At 39.2% G+C, this 26,925-nt stretch overlaps 1 protein-coding gene across 2 annotated transcripts in view; it reads right to left on the bottom strand.

Moving 5' to 3' along the window:
• Positions 1 to 26,925, bottom strand: part of tox2 (TOX high mobility group box family member 2) — a 96,208-nt gene that overhangs the window by 25,623 nt on the left and 43,660 nt on the right. For both annotated transcript variants that reach the window (XM_075461506.1, XM_075461507.1), the window contains exons 3-4: positions 18,781 to 18,840; positions 2,838 to 3,125 (exon numbers count right to left, since the gene is read on the bottom strand). In XM_075461506.1, the coding sequence (XP_075317621.1) occupies positions 2,838 to 3,125; positions 18,781 to 18,840 (348 nt within the window). The remainder of the gene's footprint in view (positions 1 to 2,837; positions 3,126 to 18,780; positions 18,841 to 26,925) is intronic.

Here is a 26,925-nt window from a genome sequence, read left to right as displayed (position 1 = left end):
TAACCTTATTTCACTCAACTGAATTATTTCTAAAATATCTAATAATGAAACCCGTGGGGTACAGAAAGCTGGAGGTATATGCTCATTTTGAATAAGGGTTACCTTTTTTCCTCTTTACAATTTCTTCTTGCTTTCCTTGCCACAGCCCCTCTCCCCCAAGCCCCCTCCCCCCTCCATCCAACTCTATTGCACTCTTTTCATTGCCCAGCTCACGTATTGAATCTGCCTGATGAAAACAGATCTCACTGCAGCACCACAATAGAATGGCTGATGCAGGAAAGATGAACCCTAATGGATTTTTTTTTCAATGTGCTCAAGATTGAATATAAGGCCTGACCTCCAGATGTAGTGGATCCATTTCAACAGCAGCAATATTGTTTATAGTGAAGACCCAGAAATACATATACACACTTCGACACACACATAAAAAGTACAATGTCAACAAGAGCAGCAGCTGCACTGTACAGTGTACGCTTTAGCTACAAAAAAAATAGCATGAAATTAGAATTAACCCTCATTATTTATCCATCCATGTCAATTGAGGAATTCATAATGATACCATCTCATGTTTGAACTGCAGAGTTTGCTTAATTACTCTGCTCAACAGACTGTGTCAAGGTGAGGCACCAATTTAATAGACACTTGGTTCTCAGCACAAATGAACCTCTGCTACGGTTTGGTAGTTTTGCCAGGCAGACTATTTGATTTAGAGTGAGTTCGTTTTATATGCAGTGAAGTTTAAATAAAGCCCTGAAAAGATCTCTAACCATCTTTAGGAGGAAGTTAGAAAGAGCTCAACTTTTGGGGAAGATTGCTTTAAAAGTATCATCTGCAAATGATCTCAATCACCTCATCAAAAACAGTTTTAAATTCTGTGGTAGTAAATATTGAGTCCTGTAATTTCTTTTAAGTTACTTTATAATCTATGTGCAATGTGTCCACCCATCCATTTCCATTACCCAGATGGCATGGGGCAGGAGGTGGGGTTCATCCTGGACTGGTCAGGCTATCACCACGCTTTGTGTTTTATGTTCTAAACTTAATTCAAACAAAATAACATTTACAGCCTTGAGCTTAATTTCAAGACAGAATTTTTTTGTCACAAGCAAAGCCCTTTAAATAAACTGCGGGTAACAGAACAGCACTCAGCAGCAATCTCCAGCCTTTGTCCGCGCATGTGTTTTAAGTACACGCTCATCGTGCGTGATCCAAACATCTAGGATCTCATGCATTTTTATCACACAGCCTGCTATATTCAATCTATTAAAAACAGATTGTGGTACACTGGAGCAGAAACAAACACACTGACTGTGGACTGAAAGACTGGCCAATCAACCACTGTCTCCACAGTAAAGGTCATGACCAAAATGTGAAATGAATATGAAGATAAATGACACATGCATCTAATACCTCAGGGGGAATATTCCTGCATCATATATATAATGCATAGCATGTTTATATTTCAGATCTTTATCAAGACATATTTTGACTATACGCTGATGGTTGTTTACCTTTATCTCTTCTGTTTATGATGAACATTATATTATACATCATGCTTGACCTTGACACGCATCTGTATGTATCTAATAAATACTTTATATAACAGATACTCTCATATTTTTATCACCATATAAAAACAACCCACTGTTACTTGTGATGATACAGTTAAAGAACAGTGAGAAACAGAGAAAATCTCAACTGCTATTGGTAATTTATTAAATTACCAGACAGGCACAGCTGTCAAATACAACTATTTCTGTTGCTGTTTATAATATTTCAGTCAATATCAAGTAAATTATGAAAGTATGAAATTCTTGACCTTCAAACCCTGAACACAAAAGAATCTTATTTACGTTAACATTGTTTACCATATCTATTCTTTCAATGGGATCTCTGCGCTTCGGTCAATAAAAAACATCTATCAGTTCAGATTTCAAAGTGATGCTTTCAGATCTGACACAGTCTACATTAAAAACAATCCTTTTTTCTCTACAATTCTTACATTTTAGTAGCAAAGTAGAGAACAAAACATAATCTATGTAATTGAAACTTGAAGCCCAGCTCCAGATTCAGTGATATGCTACACTTTTAGGGCTATATATATACAAGACAGATTCTAAATAAAGATCGAAGCTTTCAACACACTTTCTATACATGAGCTTTACATAAATCATTTGTGTGTTGTTGTGTCAGAAACCTGCTTTTTCCAGCAGTTCTCATGAAAGTAATTATGGTTTGGAGATGCTAATTTGTGGAGGAGCTTTTCTTTGTTGAGCTGAGGGAGTAATCAGCACATATTCATGTTTGAAGGCCTGACAGATTGACCGATGCATGCTGTCGAGCCAGATATGATGCTGATGGATTTACCCACAATCCTTTTCTCCATGCATTAGAGCTGACAAGGCAACCGCTGAACAATCATTTGGTCCCCCCACTTAGTCCCAGCCTACTTAACTTGAAAATTACATCTACCTTTCAAGGGTCTAGTTTATTTCATATTAGAAATGGATAGTCTTTGGTTGATATATTTTCAAATGGCTCTATTGTGGATGCTTCGATCAATTAAATCATTTTGACAGCATTCACAGGTATTCCTTCATAATTCCTATTCTTAAGTGTAATATTATATCTGTCTTAGTATAGTTTATGTTTTGGTTTCGTTTGTTTTGACATTTAAAAGCAGGGTTTGGTTTAAAACAATTCCTCAGACACTATGAACAAGTTTTACAATAATTTGTGACCAGAAGTAAAAATTATTTCCGTTTTCAAACGTCAGCTCTGTGGTGCTAAAGTTCAGAGCCCCTGGCGGTTTCATCAGTTCAGGCGGTTCTACTCACCGACGGCATTTGGCTTGAGACAAGGTGGCTATCCTGTGCCAGCATGTTCGACATCATGAGTGTGGGCAGCTCTGGGTAGGAATACGGGTTGATGAGCCCATTGTGTTGCAGAGAGTGACAGAGGTAGCCTGCAGAGTCATGCTCCATCAGGTGAAGAAGAGGAGGCTCTGGGTGGTTAGGTGGAGTGATGGGGGGGATCTCATAGTCTTCATCCCCAGCTCCATTTCCACTGGAGGTCCCACCTCCTCCACCTCCTCCTCCGCCTCCGCCTGTCTGACCTGTGTAGGTCTGAGTGTAGAGACAGACACAGAAAAAAGAGAAAAACATCCCATTTAATGAAGTAAAAACAGATTTAAAAAAAAAAAGCAAAGTCTTTACAAGAAACTAATGCGACACATGCGGGTTATATGGGGCAGGTGGGCTTAGATGAAGATAAACTGATAAATTGAGTTTCTTCAGTGAAACAAAAGATGAGCAACTGCATTAGAAAAAAATTATTCCTTTAGGAAAACTTTAAAAAAAATAAGGCTGCAGCTCATAAACAGCACTTCTAAGAAAAAACATTTAATCACTAACTTAAAATTCAGTTGGGTACTCGTCTAACAGTAAACAGAATCTCGTGAAAAATTCCTTCAATATGTTTACTTTTCAATAAGTGGTGTGTTTTGGTTGAATGTGGCTTCTATGTAGGAATATCTTATTTGCAAGTGCAGCAACAAAATGCGCCGAATTTACACATCTAAGGGGATTCTTCTTTGTACCAACCATGGCTGAGGTTCATCTTGGAATTTGCAGCCGTTACAAGAGTGAATATGTTATACAATGTTAATCTTTGATTGTTTCACAGCAGTTACGTTCTAAGGCACGTAGAAATGTGTAAAATGTAAAATGAACAGATTTTAAGTTAATGCAGCTGACGCACACTCCTACAGTTCGCACCGTTGTGTACGCTGCTCTCTTAACAGAACTGCCAACGTGACACTGAGTGAGAATGTTGAATGCCACAACTGACTCATTTTCTTAACTTACCCAGTACTTTAGATGTTGGCGAAGATAAAAAAAAAAAAGAGCCAGGAATGAAATAATCTATTAGCTCCTTGAAAAAAGCTCCAGGTTGTTAATGTTCTTAGAATAGAATAGAATAGAATAGAATAGAATAGAATAGAAAAATACTTTATTTATTTGTTCTTGGTAATTTTGGTGGAAATATGTAAAGTTCTCTGTGTGCTTGAATAGTGTAGCTTGCAATGTGAAATTAGGCATTGGTCAATGTAATAAAAACATGAACTTTGGGTTGAACCTTGGTTTGTATTTTAAGGTGTAGAAAAATAACCCATAGAAACTAGGAGTTTTTTGCCTTCTAAATGTTTTAACCTGGAATAAAAATAACAGCCACTCATTCTTTACTGAAAACATTGAGTTGACACTCTTCATCTACAGCTGAACATTTAGCTGATGAGTTTGGAAAAAAAATAATCCTTCAAGTACAGCAGGAAAAGTGCTGTTCCCCACAAACAATTTTTTTAGGAATTGACCTGAATCTGAACAAATGTTTTTTGTTTTTTTCCACCCATGTGCCACATTTGCATCATATTCAAAGTATCTTGGCCCAGTGGCTTTTACATAATCTAGTTGGTATATTGACAAAGGCACAAAAATGAATTGGAGAGAAAAATGCACAGAAAAAGTAACAAATACTACTTTAAACCATCCTCAGATACACCAGCCACAGTATCAGTGCCTTGATCATGATCATACAGCTGAGGTGTAGTCAGTGATATTCAAGGAATCGCTATATTAGATTCATTGTCTCAAAGATAGTGTGTTTAAGGGGCAATACGGACAAAAGTAAAGATCGCTTTCAACTATACATTCCATTGAAATGCTTTGAAAGCTGCTTGAATTCTTCTCTGTATAATTTTGTTTCATACATCAAATGCCTCATTTTGGAACAAAAACTGATGCTAAACCATCAGTAATGAAAAAGACCAACGTGTATGTGTGTGCTGTTGCGCTAACGCAGCAAGTCCAATCAGATCGGAGCTCTGCACGGAAGAAAAAAGAAAAATAGCAGGGAAATTCAACGGGGAATGAAAAGCAATTTTGTCTGAGACGATCCAACTTGACTCCCATTGTAATGACTGAGTCAAATTAATCATCACAAATAATATTCTGGTGTCAGCCATTCAAGGGTTTTTTAATAGAATTTTTATGATTCATGTCTAGCAGTATACATCAAACAGTCAGTTCTGCAACATTTCTGAAATCAATTCAATATCATCTTTGTGTAGGCTGTCATCCTCGGCAGCAGAGTGGTCATTTATCTCTCAAACAGATACTTTTAGAAAATAAGGGGCTTGGAGAGATGGAGAGATGGAGAGAAGGAGAAAGGATACGGGGTACATTTTTTCACGTTACCCTCAACCCAGTTTAAGTTTAAAGGAGAGAGCAAAGGCCTATTTTGTCAGTCTTGGGCAAATAAATTACAGATTTGTTCAGTTATAAAAATAAGAGGTTGGTTCTATACAGCAAAAAAAATATTTTTAGCTGCTTGGCAATTAGAAAAAAAAGGATAATCTCACAGTGTACAAATGTCAAACAACATCTGAAAAGATTAACAATGCAAATTTGCCAATTAAATTGTCTAATGATGCTGTTAACTTTGAAGTGAAAGTAGCTTAAAATCTTCATTTTTCTTTCATTTTACACTTGGGTAGGCTTTTGTTTCCATTTATATCACACAATAAGCAGACGCTACTCCCTTTTCCACACCTTCTAGCAGGTTTAAAATGTATCCAATATCTCTTATACGAATACTCATCTGTGTACTCTCAAGGTCCGATGAGAAGAATTTCATGATGTCATCATACCTACCCTAAACAATAAAGCAGCCAACTTAACTGTACACCAATAAAGATGGGTAATTTCAACGCTAAAGAAAGACACAGTTTGATTCTTCTAAATGTTGAACAGCCTAAAAAAAGGAAAGAAAGTAAAATGAGGTTGGCTCAATTTGATTTACTTTGCCCTGACATAGCCTGCAAGCAAGCTGATATACATTTTCTGGACTGTCTTTTGAAGACAGATGTTTTTGTAAACCTTTGGGGATGCTGTTATTGTGTGGTCTAATGGACAAAAAAACTAACATTTCCTGAGATTCAATTCCCCTCATGATTGTTAGAAGGAAACTAAAATGTCTGCTGTAAACATTGGCGCCATTGTGTGAAGTGAGTCCCTTCACATGTCCCTTTGAGCCACCATGCGCTAGATAATCTTAACATTGTGGATCTTCTTCATCATATAGCAGGTTCATCAATCTGTTGTTTTCTCTTAGTATATCAATTAACATCTATGGTACAGAGACATTTTCCTGCTCCCACCCGGTGCATTTGATTGTGCTAAGGGACAAGGACTGAGGATGTGCCATGTGCTAGATTACCATGAATGGTTCATCCAGTGCCCTTGATGATAAAATGTAAATACCAAGGACATTCCCAGTTGGATTGTGGCAAGATAAATTATTCATATACCTCTATTCAGAATGAGATTGTAAGTACAGAACCACATGGACACTAATGTATATTCTCTTCTCCTTTAAAAGTAAAATCCAAACAAAGGCCACATACTTGATGGATTATGTAGACCAGCATATGTCGTGGCATGAACCGGGCTTTTCAAACAAAAGCTTGTGTTTTTCTTGTTTTCCCCCTTTTCCCTATGAGGTGCTTGTCCTTGCCCTACACTCAATCACCTCGTTCCAAAAGCCACTTCGCACAGAGTATGTTCCAATGCACAAACATCCTTTATCAACCTCATTTGCTCAATGCAGCCCACTATAGAGGACATTATTTTCAACACACTGTATGGTGTCTGCACTGCAAGCGAAACACAATCTGTAACATTTTAATTAAGAGACAGATCTCTCGTCTGTAAGTGTTACATACCAGCACACCTTTCATTTTGAGAGAAACAGATGAATAGACAGTTGGTCTGGGACTGGAAGGGAAAATAACATTGATTGGGGAGCTTTCCAGCTTGTCTTTTATTTGGCACAGATCTCTCCCTCCCTCTGTAACACTGTCTGAGTACTCAAGGCCTTCTGGAGATGATATTGACTGTGGCTAATGGCTCATTATCTGTATATTCTTCATCCTATTAGATTATTGTTGTGGTGCCTGTAGAAATCAGGATTTAGGACATCACCGAGTTCACATCAAATTGCATATCCATTTTAAAAATGCTCTGCTGTCAAATATAATTCATTTGCACGATAAAAAGCTGCATGCCTTTTAGTGTAAGTAAGAAACATGATCTTGGCATACTGTTGTATTTTGAGCTAAAACTATCAAGTGATTAAGCTGTTGCCTGATGAACAGAGATTGAATCTGCTACCTACATTGAAAACTGATATCAAAACCTCCAAATATTTTGTGGCTCCAGCTTCTCAAATCTAATGATTTGTGAACAAATCAACTGACAAATCAAGCAGTAGTAAGATGTTACGCTGACACACACTAGATTAATAACTGATCATAATAATGATCATAATGCAAATAATCGCACATCAAGGTGAGAGCCACACACTGAACATGTCAACGAAAGAGACTGGTCAACGGTTGTTACGGGGGGAGGGCGGAAGGAATGACTTGAAGACAGACGATGACATATCTGTCTTACCACTAATGTGCACTTATCTGCCTATTGGAGAGCCATGTCATAGTGGTGATTTATGCTTGAAATCCCCCACAGACCACCACCACTTCCATCAACTCCATCACTCCTCATTCCAACACCTTCTCGGATCCACCCTGCAGCACTCTGCACACAGAGTCAGACCTTGTTATCTCTCCTTTACATGCAGTCCAGTTTGTGAAGAAAACTGCTGATTTATCTTTGGGGTGATTTTAAGGGTGTTTTTTTTTTTTATTAATTCAGCCATCGTTCCTCTAGAGCAGGATATACTGTGTATTTATGAATGATTTTGTTTACTAGGCTGCACAACAGTTCTTGTTTTAATGTAACACAGCAGAGGTAAATAGTTCTTGTCTGGCCACAAAGATTTACTTACTTTCAAATGCCTAATCTAAACAGCATGAGCTCTTTGCAGGCTGTTTTTTTTTACTCTGTCTTTTTCATCTTCTCTCTTTATCTATCCATCTTCTCCCTCCGTCATCTCAGGCTTAATTAAAGCCATAGCTGTTCTTCTGCTACAATATCATGTCAGGGGGTATCAACACACCACACAGCCTTCTCTCTCTGAGCCTAAAGAGAGGGAGGGGTAGTACGCAGGGGATACAGTTACAGCCACCCTACACCTCCACTTTCCTCTTCCTCTCTTGGCTGGCCCAACACCGGTCGGCTCTGTCCCTGTAAAGCCAAAACATTTGTGGTCCCTGCTCAACAACCACGCCGACCCTGATCACTGCCCTAACTCATCTCTCTGTCATCACATCTCTCCCTCAAACAGCCAAGCTGCATTATTCATTGGTCACTATTTTACTATTTGGAAAGAGCAATAGGGATAGGGATGCTGAACCACCATGTACAGTTTCTATTCCGTGAATGAATGGGATCAAAAGGTGCATCAGGAGACATGAAGGTGGAAGACAAAAAGAGACTGGGGATGGTGGGACACACTCATTCAAAGAAATAAAACCCACAGGGAAAGAAAATATGGAGGGAGTGAAGAATGTAATTGCTGTCCAAAGATGCAAATGACCCCATTCACCCCAGACACTGAGCTGATTATTAACTAACCTCCCATTGACTTAACCCGCCTTTCTAATTGCATATACCTTTTACCCCTCTTTCCTTTCATGTTTCCTTCCCTTCTTATCCCCTGTGTATCCTGATCCTCGTGCTCGTCTCACTTGTCGGTCAGGGTCAGGAGGTCATCCTCATCTGATCGCGTGTCAGAACAGATTAGAATCAAAGCTTTTGTGCCATGTCATATTTTATTATGCATTTGACTCATCTCGCAGGTCTAAGGGTCAGTGTGATTTGATTGGATGACAGAAATGATATAATTTGTGTTTAACCCTAGGCTGTATGAGGCTCTGAGTGGTGTACTAATGCATTTTACAAAGACGGGGCAGGCCCTCTTCACAAGCGACTAATTTGAAGTGGCACACCGCAGAGTTGAAGGAGAGCCAGAGCTATTGCACAACAGGCTGAGGTTATAAGGGAGGTTTTATCAAATAATAAACACAACCTCCCTTGTGCCCCCCGTTTCAGTCTGCTTCTCACTCTTTCTCTTTATTCTGCAAACTGATGCGAGTGCCTTAACATTAGCTGCATTCTGTGACTGATCTGTTGCGTTTCCCCTTCGTTATCCTCTTTTTTTGGTTCGATTCACTCGAAATATGTAACAGACTGTTTTCTTTCTTGTCTTGTCTCTGAATTTTCTTGTCTTGCAAATCACAACTGATTTTGACCAGAGACAAGACCAAAGGATGAATGCTGTTTTGAAAAAACAAAAAATACCCCACATAATTATCCCTTTTTATCAAAAGAGTAGAATCTCTCACAAATCATTGTAAGTAAGAATAGAATAGAATAGAATAGAATAGAATAGAATAGAATAGAATAGAATAGAATAGAATATCTCAGGTTTATTCAGGTGGTGTGTGAACAGACTCTGACAGTCTTTGTTATAGTAATGATATGCAGATGCTGCAGTGTCAGTGAAAACTGTGATCTCCAGTAATGCGGTCAGAAAACAAACCATGGGGGCACGAGATAGCTCAGGTTTCCCAATAGTCATCTAAGGTGATCGTAATGCCGATGTTGATACTGCTTTGGGTGGTGGGGGAGGAGGGAGAATGGAGTGGAAAAAAGGAGGAAGGAGCAGGAAAAAAGGGGGGAGGGGAAAGAGATGAATTCAACATTTCAAATGAGGACCATAATCAAACTTATTGCCTGACAGGGTGAATCTACAATTACAATGTCGCTCTGGCAGAAATAGAGTATTATTTCCTCTCTGTCTCTTCCTGTTGGGAGCAGCCATGTCTACTGGAGGAGGAACCCTTTTTAACTTTGTTCACCAGGACACCGCCGCCTGTTCCTGCAATGCTCAACAACAGCCACTGTTATTTCTGAGTTATGACTACATTGAAACAGCCCAGATATTCAACAAAGCCAAAAAACAGCAACCAGTCAACTGTTCTTTAATTAATGATTCCACAGTTATCTTCTGTCCTTGCCCACTGTCAAAAATCATCATTAGCATGTGGACAATGGTGCTACTGTGTCTGAATGACAAAACTAATTATTGTCATAAGAACAAGTAAATGGACAAAAACAGCAGAATAAAGGGGTGGTTGATCTGTACTGACTGACTCTAACAATGTTCAAAATGACAAAGGGAGCGCTGATAGCGCAGTCATCCAAACAAATGTGCATTATTCTGAGAATTGTCAGGATCCTGTCACCCACAAATAACTGCTGCTAACTCTACACCAGGAGAAAGGGGGTGTAAAGAGCATATGGCTGGTGAGAGTGCACACACAGTGTGTGTCTATGTGTCCATATGTGCGTCACTTAATCTGTGCTGTGGATCTGTTTGTTTCTGTCTGAATAAAAACAGAGTGCAACAGCTCTTGAATGCTTTTGTGTATATTTTCTCTATATCACTTTATTTCAAAAAACAAAAATCTGCTGTAAAAGACTGCTTTGTGAGTGTGTGGTGTCCCTGGTTCAGAGTCAATGAGGCTGTGTATCGGAGGCTGGCACAGCTAGTGGGAGCAGGAGACAAACATCTGGACCCTCGTACTCTTGGTGCCATTGTTAATAAGAGGCTGGCTGTGAGTGGAGGGGAGTGGAGGAGACAGCTCTCCAGTGTCAATGAACCTCCCTGTCTCTCACTAGTTCTGTGCTGCAACTTGTACTTGATCGACGCAAAAGTGGACACAAAAGGGCCTTGATCAGCGAAGACTTAAATTCGAACAAGCACAGTCTGATAAGACTTTCAGTAGTTTTAAGCCAGGTTGCTATGGCTGTGTTGATTGGCCAGTCCATTTAGAATTTTATAATCTCCCCATTTCTCTTTTTAGTTTCTTCATGATTAAGAGGTTAGATTACATCAAGAGATATTCAAGTTCGTGAAGACATTCATGAAACCATCCGTCCATCCATTTTCTATAACCGCTTAATCCAACTCAGGGTAGCAGGGCGGGTGGAGCCTATCCCAGCTGTCATTGGGCAAGAGGCAGGGTACACCCTGGACAGGTCACCAGTCCATCACAGGGCCACACAGAGACAAACGAGACAAACAACCAGTCACTCTGAGGGTCAATTTAGAATCCCCAATTAACCTAACATGCATGTTTTTAGGTGGTGGGAGGAAGCCGGAGTACCCGGAGAGAACACACGAGGAGAACATGCCAACTCCACACAGAAAGGCCCCAGTCGGGATTCGAACCAGGAACTGTGAGGTGACGTGCCAACCACCCCAGCACCGTGCAGCCCCACTCATGAAACCCTGAAAAGTAACCCTGTGCAATTTGACGTGTATGGTTTATTGGATTAGGTTTGGCATTGCTAATACATATGTGATGCTGTATGAAAGACACATGGTGTCTGTTTTTATATCATTAGTAAACAATAATTTGACATGACTAAAACAATCCCATTCTCTATTGTGAGATTAATATGGCTTTTCATGTTGAATTCAACTGTAGTGTAAGTGGTATAGACATTACTCAAAATGTACACCAAGATCAGACGAGTGGGAAGGTGAGACCGGAGCAAAGTCAATAGTGTCTGTGCTGCAGTTGTCTATCAATGCTAACTGAATAGGAGAGTGTTGTGAGAGCTCCACCTTCTGTCATCTGCTGTTTTAGTTTAAGCATATTAGCAACACCAGTGGTTGGTCGCACAATGAATCCTGGAACTGTTAAGTTCAAGTACAAGACAATAATTTGGGATTCAAATGTGGCAGAGTTCTGTTTTGTTTGAACTTTTGTTTGTAATGAATTTCAGGTTTAAAAGGCTTGTTTAAAACCAATTCATAAAAATATCTTATGTGAAACATGTGTCTTTTAACTGGTTAAATGAGAGAAATTATATCACTGATTTCAAGAGAAAGAAGTCGCTATAGAACATTTTCTGCTCTTGGCTCTCTTTTTCACACCTTTAGGACATTGGTTCAATGATTAAAGAGTTGCTTTTTGCTGAGGAAATGTAGTTCAATTTAACATTATTTCTCTCTAATAGCCCATAGCTTTTTTCCACAGACATTAGAGCAAACTAATTCAAGTTCTGTCTCTAAAACAGACAAAAAACCTCAGCTGTTGCGAAATAAAATGGGACTATAAACAGTATATTCAATGTATTTTGGAGAACTCATGTGTGATTGAGCACAAGAGTGAGTGTTTGGTTTCTCATCATTTTATCCAATGGGGTGAAAGGCCTAGACAAACACATTAAGGTTGCCATTAGTTTCATCTGATCACCTAGGGCAACAGGGGGATGGACAGCTTGGAAGAGCCGTGGCCTAACACAAATATACAGCTATGCATTCATACACGGTGCCATGTTAGAGGAGTATTCCAAACAGAGGGCTTTTAAACGGGGCAAGAGAGTGAGGATGGTTGGAGGGGGGAGTTTCCAAATGACTGTAAAAAGGCCATGGGGAAAGAGCTTTCCATCTCTCTGCTGCTGCGACAAATATGCCTGCACATCTTTTTGCTTTGTCTCCGCTCCGTGCTTCGTCAGCGAACGGCTATAGAAATATTTTGGCAGGCTGCTCTTTGTTTTCATTTTCACAAAAGATGTAGTGAGGGAGTGAAAGAGGGAGAAAGAGAGTGGGAGAGAGCAGGAGGGAGGGCTGCCTGGTAGGAAAAGTGAAGGGACGTTACCAGAGGTTAGGGGAACATGCAAGAAAAAACAGATAAGGAGTAGAGTGGAGGGGTATAGGGTGGGGGAGACCAAAAGGTGATTCAGAAAAAAGAGGGAAGATGAGCATCAGAAATAGTAGAAAGTAGGATCTTGTGGGCTAAAGCAGGCGAGGTGGGACAGATGAGGGATTGGGAAGAGTGGGGTGAGAAGCTGTGTTTGAAGAATAGGAAGGTGTGTGTGTGTGTGTGTGTGTGTGTGTGTGTGAGAGAGGCGGGGGGGCAGGTGGAAGTGTAGAGGAGAGGTCTGCCACTCTGATACCCTGCTTAAATCTAAACAGCATGAGGAAGCTGTAAATCAGACTAATGTGACCAAGCTGTAATTCAGACCAGCAGGGCCAGAGCGCGAGTGTGGGGACCCTGAACGGCGGGAGTTTACAAAACGCCGCCGCAAGGCTTTAATCAGTGCAACGATCCGAAGATACTGTCTCCCCCAATCAGCAGGCTTCCTGTCAGTCACACACGACTGAACCTGACCAATCAGGCTCCACCGAGGTCCCAGACATGCTGGCTGGGCTTTGGGCTGCGGCCAAACAAGAGAATTACTCATCAAAACTGGAAAAGTGGAATGAGTCTTTAATTCAGAGCACAGAGGGAGGAGGTGATAGATTTGTCAAAGGTTGGACATAAAAGACATAAAAGGATCATGTTCTACAATAGCTCATCAGAAACATATGGGAGATGAGAGACACCTGGGAGCTTTAGAGGTGAACTTAATCGCATTCATAAGATGGGAGTTTCTGGAAGTTTAGGCACTTCAATATAGTGACTTCATAACTTTCCAATTTGATTAATAAGGGCCCCAACAACTCTTAATGTCTCATTAAAGCAAGATGAAAAAAACAGCACGCATTATGAGCTCAGTCAACTGCATCATCAATCTGATCTGATTGCATTTGTTTTCCTCCCTATTTAAAAAAAAAAGACTTTCTATCGATCTTCTCTGTTGACCACAAACCTGCTGTTGGCACTCAAACACCTCCTTTATTACAATTAAAACACCCATAGTGAGTGCAATAATCATTACCAGGAATTACTTACAAAATAATAATGACATGAAGTAGCACCAAACTTACTTTTAAAACATCATTTGATGACAAACACGCTGACAAACTTTCAAATCACTGGTTACCAGAAGCCACTTTTTCATACGTACACTTTATCATCTTATTCAATAGGGGAAGGAGGGCAATGCAATAATTTAAAAGTGAGCAGAAAATGCAAATGTAGTCTACTTTGACACCAGTCATTCAAACGGACCCTTTTAAAACTCAGCAATCCATAATATTTCAAATTTGATGATCAGGAAATGGCCACAGCTTGATGGTAGCTACCACAGAGCTGAATTCTGCTCTGGTGTTGTAGTAGTAAAACGGTAGTGTGAGTGGCTGGGCTGCACACACACACTGTGCATGTTAAAACCACATGCAGCGTCTTGGCAGCAAAGACGCTACAGCAGCAGCCAATCAATAAAACCTTGTTACGCTAATTGCAAGATCATAATCTCCGTTCCTACTTCTGCTGAATATCCAAACAGTCACTCCATTAGTTGAATTATTCCCCTGTGCAGTTTCTCCGTCTATACCCTCCCCCTCTCTTTTTCCTCCTTCTGTTCTCTTTACTGTGACATATTTCTCTCAAACAGCAGTTCCGCTAAATTAATTCATAAGTCAGGGAGAAAGACATCAAAAGAAAGCATTGTCAAGGTAAAGTGCTGATGAACCGAGCTGTTTCTTTCACTTTGCTGTGGAGCTATGAGAAGGCATCTCCACATTGCATTATGTTTGATGGTGTTGCTACACACTGTTCTCTTTAGAAATCTCACTTCAGGTGAAGGTCTACGACAGATGGAATTAAAAAAAAGAAGGCTCTTAAGTTGGACGGTGCTCTTCTATTTTCCATTGTGACCATTTCATCAGATCAAACTTTTGTCATGAGAAAGCTCCTTGTCGTTGGTTACTCTTTTCCACAATGTTGCCACGGCTGGTTAGTGGCCACAGAGGCAGACAAAGAGCTTGTTGATGCCAAGACCAGGGTCTGTGGCCTTGTCATTGAATCACTAACACTTTGTCACTCTGCTTAGGGGGGAAGAGAGAGGCTGGGAGAAACAATACAGAGAACTACACAGGGTCAGAAAACGATGCCCATGGGAACATTGATATGACAATGGCACTGACCCCGTTTCCTTGTTGCTCATCACAAGAACATACCCATATTTGCGCTATTTCATGTGGTTACTTTGCACTACAGAGTCAGGCATATGACCTATATGAATGTGCTCTATGTATACAAAGTGTGTTCATATAGGTGTGCCACATTAAAAGAGCAATTACATGAAGAAACTTAGTGGAAGACAGCCAAGCATGTTCATAGAGTTTCGAAGCAGAAGCGCTGACCCAAATACATTTAAATGCAATGGGAGGTAAGAGAGAGAAATAAAGAAACATTGAGAAAATGAGCAAAAGAGGGGGAGCAGGAGAGTAATGGTGAAAAAAAAAGATACAGTTGATAAGTAAAGTGAGATAATAAAGTAGCGAGGGGAAATAAGTCAGCTTACGGCAGTATGATTTGTTTTTGTTCGTGATTGAATAAATTAAGAATAATGTGGCAACTGTGCGTGCTGCACAGCACATTTCTTGAAGAAAAACTAGTTATAAATAAAAATTAAGCCTGCAGCTATTGTATATCTCTGTTACTTTCACCAAAAGTCTGTTTTATTTCAAAATCTGCAGAGAAAAAAATCTCATAAGTTAACTGATTTATACTCCCTTAATGTGTTTTTAACCTTATTTGAACCAAACTCCCAAACCAGTGAAACACACTTACTTGCTTACAAGATGAACCATAAGCTGTGATAGAATACTTTTCAGTACACTTAACAGATTTGTATTAACAGAAACATGCACTCATCATGTCATTCAAACTGCAGCTTTGTTCCAAATGTCGACTAGAGGTAAAGGGACACAAAACTCTCTCACATCGCTGTGCATAAAGAAAGTAGATCAGCAAATGAACTGTTGCTACAAAGGGACCAAGAAGAGAAAAACTAAAAGCGAAGATTTGGGGAAAACATTTTGCAGTCTTGTAGTGAAGTTTAACAGGTAAGTTGATTGCTGCTTTAGCTGGCTCTGTCAACGTTTTTTTACTGCCTGACTGTAATTGTTTGAGCTGATCATAATCATATTGCATAATTGGTTCTAATCATCTTGTAAAAGCAACTGCATGAGACAAACAGAAATGCCATACTCCCACGACTGTTTTCTCATTATTTGCCATTGTTTGTGCCCCTTCCTTTGATTGTCTGGTGGAATCAAGTTTGCATTTTGAGGTACTTCTCTTCTAATACTTGACACACACGTGTCTGGACATGATGTTATGGATTTTGTTGCAAAGAAGAACATTATAAATTGGCTGCGGGCACATTCTGATTCAGAGCCAAATGAAAAAGCACAGCCCAGTAATTTGAAGGGCTTTTGTCATGTCTGTAGCCAAAAAGGGCCAAAAAGACTACTATTACAAATCTAAAATGAATGGACGCATAAACTAAACATAAGATGACAATTAGATGGTTATCTTAATTCATTTTTTAGACAATTAATCAGTAAAAATAAATGTAATTCTTAATTTCAAACACAATGGTATATATTTTGTATATAGTGTGTAACGTGGATGTATGGCACTTGTTTGCCTTTTGAGTATATTGTTCCACTGTGAATGCAATAGTGTACTTAAAATCTGATTCAGAGTGTGATGCAGAATAACAACAAAGGAGGTGCCGATCAGTGATTTTTGTATTTTTTCCATCTCTATGTTTTGTTGTGTGTCCACCCCCAAGGCCTGCCTGATTCTAGCTGTCAGAGGGAAGGAGAGGCTAAACTTGGTGAAGCGGAGAATAGAGCAAGGCACATGTCAAATATGAGGGGATCTTGAGTAAACAAAGTATAACATGGAGCAAAGATAAATCGTCTCTCATCCCATCACAGTCTTTCACACGTTTTCTCGTTCTGTTTCTGTCTCTTCTGCTTCCCTATACCCTACCTCCCTTTCTCCCAACAGATTGCTGTGTCCATCTACTATGCCATATTTGCAATGTTTTATCTATCTCTCAGTAACTCATTAAAAAACAATGTGCTCATCTTCATGACTCACATTCAATCAGCACTCTTGAGACATGTTGAGTTGCTAAGTCAAAATGGTCGATAAAAGCTGCGGCTCTTTGATAGACAGCCACAAATATCTGCACGAAAATGCTGTCAGAAACATTTTACACTTGTAGAATAAGGAAACATTAGCAGCTCTGTGTCTCATACTGGGCTACGAGCCATACTCTAACAAACCAAGGCATTAAAAATTTTAGAAAAACAGCATGTGCAACAGAAATACAAATGTTGAAGCCTACGGATTGGTTTTAATAATTGCAATTGACAGGGACAAATTTCCTGCATCTCTCTGTATGTCAGATGGGCTTATTCCCAAACTCCACAAATCTCCCTGTCCAAATACAACCATATGGTCTCCCAGTTGTTCCCTCCCAGCTGTGCTACAGTATATCTGGCATGGTTGTCATGTACTGTAACACCCGCCTCTATTCAAATGTAATAAATCCTTTGCAATGAGGCCAAAATCTTTTCCATGTTGGCTTTTACCGAGATAAAAAAAAAAGGTCTGAGGATAACTGTGTAGCTGGTATAAAGTGAAATAAAATGTTCAAATGGGAGAGTTATCTTAATTGCTGATTCTCATAAAAAAAAAGTTCCCAGCCCCACTTTCTGTGTGGCATTTGGATACTTTGGCTGAATTAGAGTTTGTAGTTTCTATCGATTCAGCAAAAATTAAACTGTGACTGTTCAAAAACTAGTGATGGTCAAAAATCATAGTCTACCTTTTAAAGATTTCATTCTTCGAATATTCAATGTGTAACAAATTCAAAGTGTCAAATAAATGGAATGAAAACTGACTGCTACCTGCTCTGTCCTGTGATTTCCTGCCTGAAAAGATGGATGTGTGATGTGAGAGAGTGTGAAAAGTTGCAATTGCAAAATATGTGAGAACTGGCAACCTTGTAGCAAATGTTATCTTCACCTGTTTGTTCATGGCAGTTTCAAACTGAGGCGTCCTACATTTAAGACCATGACTAATTTCTGCATGATACGTTTTTAAAGAAAACCAGTTGTGTGGTTTGCATTTCTTCGGCATGCTGGTGATTTCCTCGTCTCTGCATTCTTTTACGCAGCTTTTCCATAATTGAACTCTCTGAAGATGGGGTGTCGAGACTTCGGACACCCACCTCCTGCTTGAGTTGCCCACACACAGACCATATATGGGTGAATATATCAGCAATTACCACTTATTAGACAGCTTCTAGTTGAACATTTTCCAACAAATTGACCTTAAAACCTTTAATGGCAGCATAATTACTAATAAACAAATCAAGTTAAAAACTGTTAAACTTTCATGGCAAAGTAGATGCACAGAAAGTATTATTTGAATGTTTTATAGTAATTATTCTATTTGTTTTTTATGCTACATGTTTGACAGTGATAATGGAATTGTTTTATAGCATTTACCATATGAAGTGTTTTGTTGATTTACTGTATATTTGAACTAATTATGAAATTATACTATGCCATTATATTTTGTGTATTTGAACTTAAAATCCTATTTAGGAGGCATAATTCTGATACTATTTGAAAGCTTTTCGATTCAGTGTTGAAGGAATAGAAAGGCTGAGTCCCTCTTTTTTTCACACTGTAGCCTCAACTACTCATTATAATATAATATGACAGTCCAACACAGAGTGCATAAAGCATGATTAATGTTATCTGCTGGAATAACATATGGAAAAACTAATTGGAGTAACTTTGAAAGATTTCAGGTCGTCTGCTTTGAGCTGGTGTCACATAATATTGTGGCTGCTATCAGGAACAACAACTTGACATCCATCCTAACAAGAATTAACTGCGGTGGAAAAAAAAAAAAGATTCTATAAACAATTCAGTACACAGTCACGAGGTGTGGCTTAAATGAGAAGGAAAGCAATTTGAACTCACCTGGTTTGGCGGGAGGAACTCGTGGTTGTTTTCATTCATATACATGTTGTCACCATCAAACTGAAAGAGGCAGAGAAATGTGGGAACAGTCAGGCAGAGGGTGACGACAGAAAATTCAGTGGAGATACAAAAACAGTGTAACACAGGAGTCTAATGACTGCAAGTCGTCGGCTTATAGACCTCGATGCTCTGGTGGATGTCAGTAATTACAGTTCATTAGAGACATGGATAATTAGGCCCTGTCAACGCTTGTGTAACTCAGACTCTTCTTCTCAGCTTGAGTGTGTATGTGTGCGTAAGTGTTCGCACACCTAACTGCTGCGATTTTGGGGTGTCACAAGGCGACAAAGGCACAACGAAGTGATAATCACAACACTGAGAGCTCAGCGTCCACTCCAACGGATGTCTAGTTACGTAAGTCAGCAAGTCCCTCGTTCTTGCACAGCAGATTCATGGATGGAAAAATTCAAGTGTGCATCATTCTGAGGGAAAGCTCTAACGTTGGTAATGTTGGACTGTCAGTTGATTACTTTTGTCCAGACTCCTTTTTTTTTTCTTTTATTCTTCTTTTATTTTTCTATTAGTCTTATTTACAGTAATTATATTAGGCTGAGTGGTACTTTGTGTTTTATGATAACCAGTCAATGTACAGGTGCTAACATGCTGAGCTAAGATGATAAACAAGGTAAAATTTCCTCTATATGAATATTCTTTCTTTATATCCTCATGTTCACATTGCCACTGTGGGCATGCTAACATGTACACATACAGAGTCTGTACACTCATATACAAACTTACAGGCAACACAGAGTAATGAAATGGTATATGACAGAAAGGTCAGCAGTCATGTTGACCCAGATACCGATCTGCTGTGCCATGCAGTTTACTTAAACAGCTACAGGAATTTCCGGGGACCTACTTTCCATCTAAGACAAGTATTCAAAATGGCATCTTTTAACTGTAGAAGGCTCACTTTTTGCTCTGATCTGGATAATTATTTCTGCAATTTTATCCATTTTCCTGAAAGAAAGCTGTGCATAGAAATATTCTCATGCCCAAACATATCATATCAGACAAAAATGATGCAAGACAAACAAACTAACGTGCACGGCTAAAAAATTCTAACGTTTAAGCTCACCCACCCAACTAACATGCATTAAGCCAATTATTGAAGCCAATCAGTAAAATGGCTCACAAATCACAAACCAACAATTTTACCAGCCCTCCCAACCAGCCACCCAGCTAGTGATAGACCTCACAGATTCAGAGAGGTGAGATCAGCCTTTAGCTCTTTTGCGCTTTGCCAGAGTAATGAGGACATGGCAGGACCTGCTATTTCAGAGTTCAGAAACACTAAGCTCAAGAAGCCTAAAGCAGAGGCAAAGGCTATACGAAAGGTGACAGTTTAAGGTTATAGTGAGAGGATGAGAAAGTTATGGTTGCATGCCTGAGCTAATGGTGAGGATAATAGTGATCGTGTGTAAGTGGGAGGTCAAGCAGGGAAGATACTGCAAGTATGGGGGGTTTGAGATAGAGAAATAATAACAGAGTTAGCACCGAGATCATGAATGAGAACGGTGTAGAAAAGGAGAGGAGAGCGGCTGTTGCAGCAGTAGTGATAGAGCCTGTGGTTGTTCTGGCTGCAGAGTGATTAACACTGGGGTCACAGCCAGAGGCTGCAGCTTGAAAGACATAGACATACACGTACACACACTCCCAGAGGCTTTCCCTGCCTCTCTGTCTGATACTATTTGGCACCAACCATTTATGAGAAAACAAAACGCACCTCAAGACAGCTTGTAGCTGCTGAGATGAATTACTGGTGCTACTGTAGGGTCAAACAATGGGATGGATATGTGCCTACAGTAAAATACTGAAGGTGATTCCCAAGCTGTGACTAGGGACTGTGTTTCATTGCATGAAATAGGCCACAGGTTCCAGCAATTAAATGTATTTTATTCAGTGAGAAAAATGTGTGATTAATTTCATTATCCTTTTCTTTTGTGAGACTTAGCTTGCCTTTTTGTTTCTTTCCTTGAACACGACACATTCTGAACACCAAACAAAATGGAAATTCCTTGCAAAATTATTTAGTTTGAAGCTAAACATTATCCTTCAGCCACTGATGGAACTGTTGGTTCTTGTGCAATGACTTCTGCTGGATAGCACTATTAGTTTGCTGGAGGAACAATCATTGTAGTCTGCAGTGAAAATAATTTCACTACCTGCCATAAACACACTTTCGAAGTTGTGGTGGTGTCTTGGAATAGATTATTTTCTCATCTATAAACCTTGATGAGAAAAACAGGGTAAGTACAAAACAATTACACAGAATATCAAAGAGCTAACTGTGGTCTCCTTTTGCTGCACAATGGGAGGGAAACAATGAGGACATACTTTTTGAAATAACAACTGGCATCTAAATTGGAAAGGTGAGAAATGTTATTATTTCTTGGCTCTTTGTGGTTAACAACTAGTTAAATAAGCCGTACTGAACACATGCTTTTACAAAGCTAGAAGAGGTAAATGCGGAAAACCTTGCATGAACTTAAGAAATTATAGTTTAGTTTGTATGTTGCTCTTGTTTTGGTTTTATTGAACTGAGTTTAACTGATTTATACTTTAGTGATCCCAAAAAGGGAAAACACATTGATTCTGTTTTTTCGCAGTCATACATCTAGGATGTCTTCTCTTCAATTTGTCTGGATTTGGGGTCTTATTTGAGGTATTTGTTTTGGTCACTGGAAAGCTCAATCAGCTGCTCCAACATGTAAACAACTTCCCTGGTTGGCATGGTTACACATTGTAAGATATGTTAAAAACTGTCAGCTTTACATGCAAAAGTCATGCCATCAAATCACCATAGAAAAATGTTTAATAAATCAGACAAAAGTTTATTAGAAAATCTCAAGATGATAAAAAGAAAGACACAATATGTCTGAAATAGGCTGTCACTAGTGTGGAAGCGTTCTAGATTCATTCATTCGGTCCTACCTAAAACCTGTCAGAGATGAAAGGGGATGGTTTAACTTTTTTTATATAAATACTTCAATAATTAATTTTATTGCCTCGAATTAGACGAGACAATCAATACCACTCTCATGTCTATACTTTAAATTTGAAAAATGTAAAAGTTGGTGAGTGATTAGCTTTGGCTGTTACTGAGGAGACTACAAGCAGGGGTGGAACAGCTCTTCTGACTGAAAGTTAAAATTAATACATCTAAATTGTCGCTTCTGTCTTGTTGTATTGAGGTAGAAAACTTGAAATTTTGATTGTATGATCATTAAAATCCTGTAAATATTTCCTGGTCAGTTACACTGACTTCCTGGCCTCAATGCAGGGCTGCTTCAAGTCACAAAGCCAAGTTAAGCAACTGCTGAATAGATAAATGTAGTCAGCAGATATTCTATTGTATAAATCTCAGCGAGAACATACCTATAACATACAGAAATTGTTTGTTCTATAGGCAGTCATTTTTCATACTTCTTATTCAACTTTATTTGAGCATGCATAGTAGTGAAGTGCCCTTCAAGACCCTGGAATTCTATGTATTTCTATGGACAGTATGACTAATGATGCTAACCTCTAATGAGGTCTTTAATTGGACCCTGGGGCTTACTTAGTCATTTTTTAGCAAATGCTTAAAGATGAGAGTAAACAATGCCAAAAACTGGATATGTGGTCCACTAATGTAAAGATTTGTGACAGAAATAGAATTCATGACCATTATCAGGAATAAAGAGTCAAATATAGGTGAAAAGTTAAAAAATTATATGCCAATAAAAGCTTGGTCTCAACATCTTATCTGGCTCATATTATTTAGATCTCTAACCGCAAGTCCTAATGTGTTCAATGTGAACATACAAGCTGCGGACATATGAAAGAAAGGGAGGTTTGTAAGAGAAGGGTGAGCGTGTCGTGTCTCTCTGTGTTTGCTTTCCTGAGGCTTTGAGGTCATTAATCATAGCGGTCAAATCTACAGCAAAACAATTGAGCAAAGGAAAACACAGACAAGGGAAGAGGGTGGGGTGTGGTGGGGGTGAGGTGAAGGTGAGAGGGGTGGAAAGTTACAGTGAAATGGAAAAGAAGGGAACAAGGGAGCGAAAGTGGGAATTTTTAAGATGGATTAAGGCCTGAAAAAGAAAAGGGGAAAGTAAGGCCCGAACAGCTGATGCACTTGATACCGGACTCTAGTTTACATGGCAAAAATGCAAGCAGACAACAAGGAGAGCGTTAAAAAGGGAGAAAAGAAAACGGGGAGGGAGAAAATATAGAGGGAGAGATGCTATAAATAACTTTGTGTTTGCGTACAGCCAAACCAATGTCAGTTTGATGCAGGAAGCGCACACAGTCATTGAGGTTATAGACCAGTTGACTGGAACACAGCATATCAAAACTAGGGTTTTCCATAGCCCTCAAACAGCAACGTTCAGCTTCAGTTTTGTCTAAATTTATCCTTTCACTAAATAAAATATTTTTGTAACTATGTATCATAGACATACTTAAAAAGTGAGGAAAATGGTGAGTAACTGAGTCAGTTTTACTACATTCAAGACAATCCACTGTAATGGATTCATCATTTTGCTCTCACAACTCTTTTACGTACAGTGCCACAGGGAAAATGAGTGAACCCATGGCATTTTAATTCTAAGCTATGTTTTAGTTTCATGCATAACATCTAAACTGTGCTCAGTGCTAAATATAGTACAGAACAGAACTTGAACACTTGTGAGATTTTCACACAAACGGTAGTGTGTGAAACAGAATTTCATTAAACAATTTGGACTTAAATGTTATACTTTCTATATTATTAGTTATATTGTCGAAAATGATCCCATATGACATATTTCTGAGTAATCAGTCCTGCATACAAACTTTTTTATCAATGATTGTGAACTGTGCTGGCCCAGATGCAGCAAAACAGGCCCAAACCATGATACTACCACCGCCATCTTTCACAGCTGGGAAAATTTTTTTTTTTCTGGAATGCAGTGTTTTCCTTTTTCTCACACATCATTTTATCATTTTAACCAGCAAGTTATATTTAGGTCTCATTCATCTACAAAACATTTTCCAAAATGTCGTCTGGTTTGTTCTGGTGATAAAAAACAAACAGCAAACAGGTAGCAATGTTCATTTTGGATAGTGGTGCAGCCCTGCCACGTGGACTTCTGTTCTCCTGATGCTGGCATTATAAACATTAACATCAACCCACGTGAGAGAGGTTTCAACGCTACCCTGGATTTCATTCAGACTATTGCATTCCTTGTACTTTAAGTAATCTTTTTCTGGTCGATCCCTCCTGGCGAATTTAGCGATGTTCTTTAGATTCCACCAAATGTTCACAATCTGACTGAAGGAGTCCAAATTCTTAAGAGATAACAATTGTTTTTATGTTAACAGTACACATCTCCACAATGATTTGGTGTGAGGCTCAGACTTTGACAGATCCCCATTATTTAGAGAATTCAGGCTTCCCATTTACATCTGTTAACTGCATATGTTGAACGTTGACATTACCACTCAGGGATATTTGATATTGGATAATTTTCCTTAGAAAATAAAAGATTAGTTTTAATACCTTTGTTCCTTTAGCCCCTGATCATCTACTGTTCGAACTGCTATATCAGGAAATCTGATTAAGTTAAAGGTCATATATATGAGCAACCTGGGTAATTCTAAAGGGCAGCAAAATTGTACACCTGCATTTACATACTTGGCATGTATGTTTTGGCCTTTTTATTGGATGCACAATGTATTTTTTGCAACTGTGCTCAACACAAACTGTGAATTGGAAGGATAGAGTTTGCCAAGTCAAAGATTAACCATATTCAGATAGGACGATTTGAAACCACAGACAAGAAAGTTTAGTGACGTGACGTCCTCCCTTGAAAAGTTTGGACCATGATCATGGTTTTAAGTACTTATCGATGTGTGCTGACTGAATTTCGTTGTACAAATATTATTCATAGCAAGAGTTTTAATTTGACCACATAACATTATGTTCTAAAATCTTTATCGCCATGATAAAGTTCCTTAACTGGGTACATGTTATAAACAAATTAAATCTAACCAATCCGTGGCAATCCATTTTTTGCTCCTCATGATCCAATAAGAAAAAGTACCCACCAATACTGAGTTCTAACTGGAGATCATTGCTCTCTTTAATATGTGGAATCTCAACTGAGTGGGATGAATAAGACATGTATTTAAAGTGAATCCTTTAGGTCTGGTCAATACATGATCGACTCAAAAAGGTATTCAGATCAGTTTTGTACCAACTCCACGTTCCTTGTACACATCAGCAGTTGCTGTGCATTCTGTGCTACAGCGCCGCAAACCAGCATTGATCTAGAAGAGAGGGTTTTCTCACATGGCCGCTGTGAATCCAGTTCACTGTATGAACTGACTACTGAATCACAAAGCCAGTATCTGCAGTCAGTGATGTTTCAGATTTAAAGAATGATAAAGCGGGAGGGATGTGAAGAGTAGGACTTAACCCACCTCCTGGAATCTTTTCATGGTAACAGCGTGCGCCTCCCTGTTTTTTTTCTGCCCCGCGTAACTAATCACATGTCAGTCAATGTGCCGATGAAAAGAGGCAGCAGTCAAAATACCTGTGTCAGGACTGTGGTCATTAGAGCATTCAATGACTCACTGGCAGGCACACAGACAGAAAGAGACAAACACACACAGAGAGAGCCAGAGCGTAGAAAATATGGGGGATGGTTTGCTATAAAGCAGATATGGATTGCATGGAAGGGATATATCTGCTGGCGCATGTGAATTTTGCCTTTATGTATTGCTAATATGCACGCATGTTTGCATACACAACATGAGTATGTGTGCACTATCTTTTAGGCTTTAGATATGTGCATATTGCATACTGGGCTGCATGTTTGTTTAATGTATCCTGTCCAATAACACACACATTGATCCCAGTGCGATAAAGATAACAAAGTTAGACCTTCCATAATATTTATTTTCCCATAACAGACCTGCTCTGCCACGCCCGGTCATATAACTCCATGCAGATGAAATATGGTCTTCATTACCTCTAAACCTCAGCACACAGAAACTAGCGAGGAGAAACAGAATTGCCCTTTTTTTCTCGACTGAAAGAGCACAAAATGAATTGGAGCAGCCGAGATTTTTTTTCTCTTTTTTTCTTCTTTTGCATTACCATGACAAATACAACAAAATGGAGAGGAGAAAGGAACCTGGAAAGATAGAGAGAGGGACACACACATGAGGACAGACAGAAAAGGGCAGATGACAAAACGACCAAACTGTGTGGAAAGAAGAAAACATATCTGCTCAATTTGTGCTTGGAAGCAGAGAGGAGAAATAAAGTAAGGCATTTAGCTGGGGATCATGTTAAACCATGCAAGTGAATGAGTCCCAAGGGAAGAGTGTTCCGTCTCCTGCTTATGATGGACTTAATTGCCTCTATCAGTGTTCAGATATAACATTCATCTTAGGTTTATTGCTCCGCTTTATGGTCTTGTCAATCATTCTGAGGGGCTTCAAGAGGCAGCCCCCTCTTCAAATGGCACCTTAAAATAATGCGTAACAGATTACAATAGCAACAAGGGAAAAAGAAAAAGAAATCTTCTTTTATATATTTAGAAAATGAGAGAATGCCACACTGACAGTGGATGAAGAGATCTGGTATGCGAGCGAGCAGGCGATGCAGAATTGTTTCGATGGCATGCTGGATGGATTACTCTTGGGTTTCTGGGTTTTTCAAAATGCATGGTTCATCGGGCTAAAGGCACACACATCTCCCCCACCTCTGACCCCCGAAAGCTCTGGGTAGGTGTAGGATTTCAGACGGCCACACAATCGTACCATTGTGCTCCTGTTAACACAATGAAAACAAAGCTTACACATCGCTGACATTCAGCTCCCCCCATTCTGCCTAACCTTGACTTCCAACACAATTCAGGTGGAAGACAGATATGGATAATCAGGCAATACATTATTTTGAATTAAGATAACAACGCATGACCTTAAAAGAATAAAAAATGGGCTAAATAATCAGTAATATCAACCATAGAATCAAAGTTTAAAAGGCTTCTGTAGCGGCGCAACTTTGACATATCATTTCATTTCTTAAAAATGTGGTACTGATCGCTTAAA

The sequence above is a fragment of the Odontesthes bonariensis genome, chromosome 3 (genome assembly GCF_027942865.1).
Source record: "Odontesthes bonariensis isolate fOdoBon6 chromosome 3, fOdoBon6.hap1, whole genome shotgun sequence".
NCBI lineage: Eukaryota > Metazoa > Chordata > Actinopteri > Atheriniformes > Atherinopsidae > Odontesthes > Odontesthes bonariensis.
The sequence above is the reverse complement of the archived record's forward strand: the minus strand, read 5'-3'. Positions and strand labels throughout refer to the sequence as shown.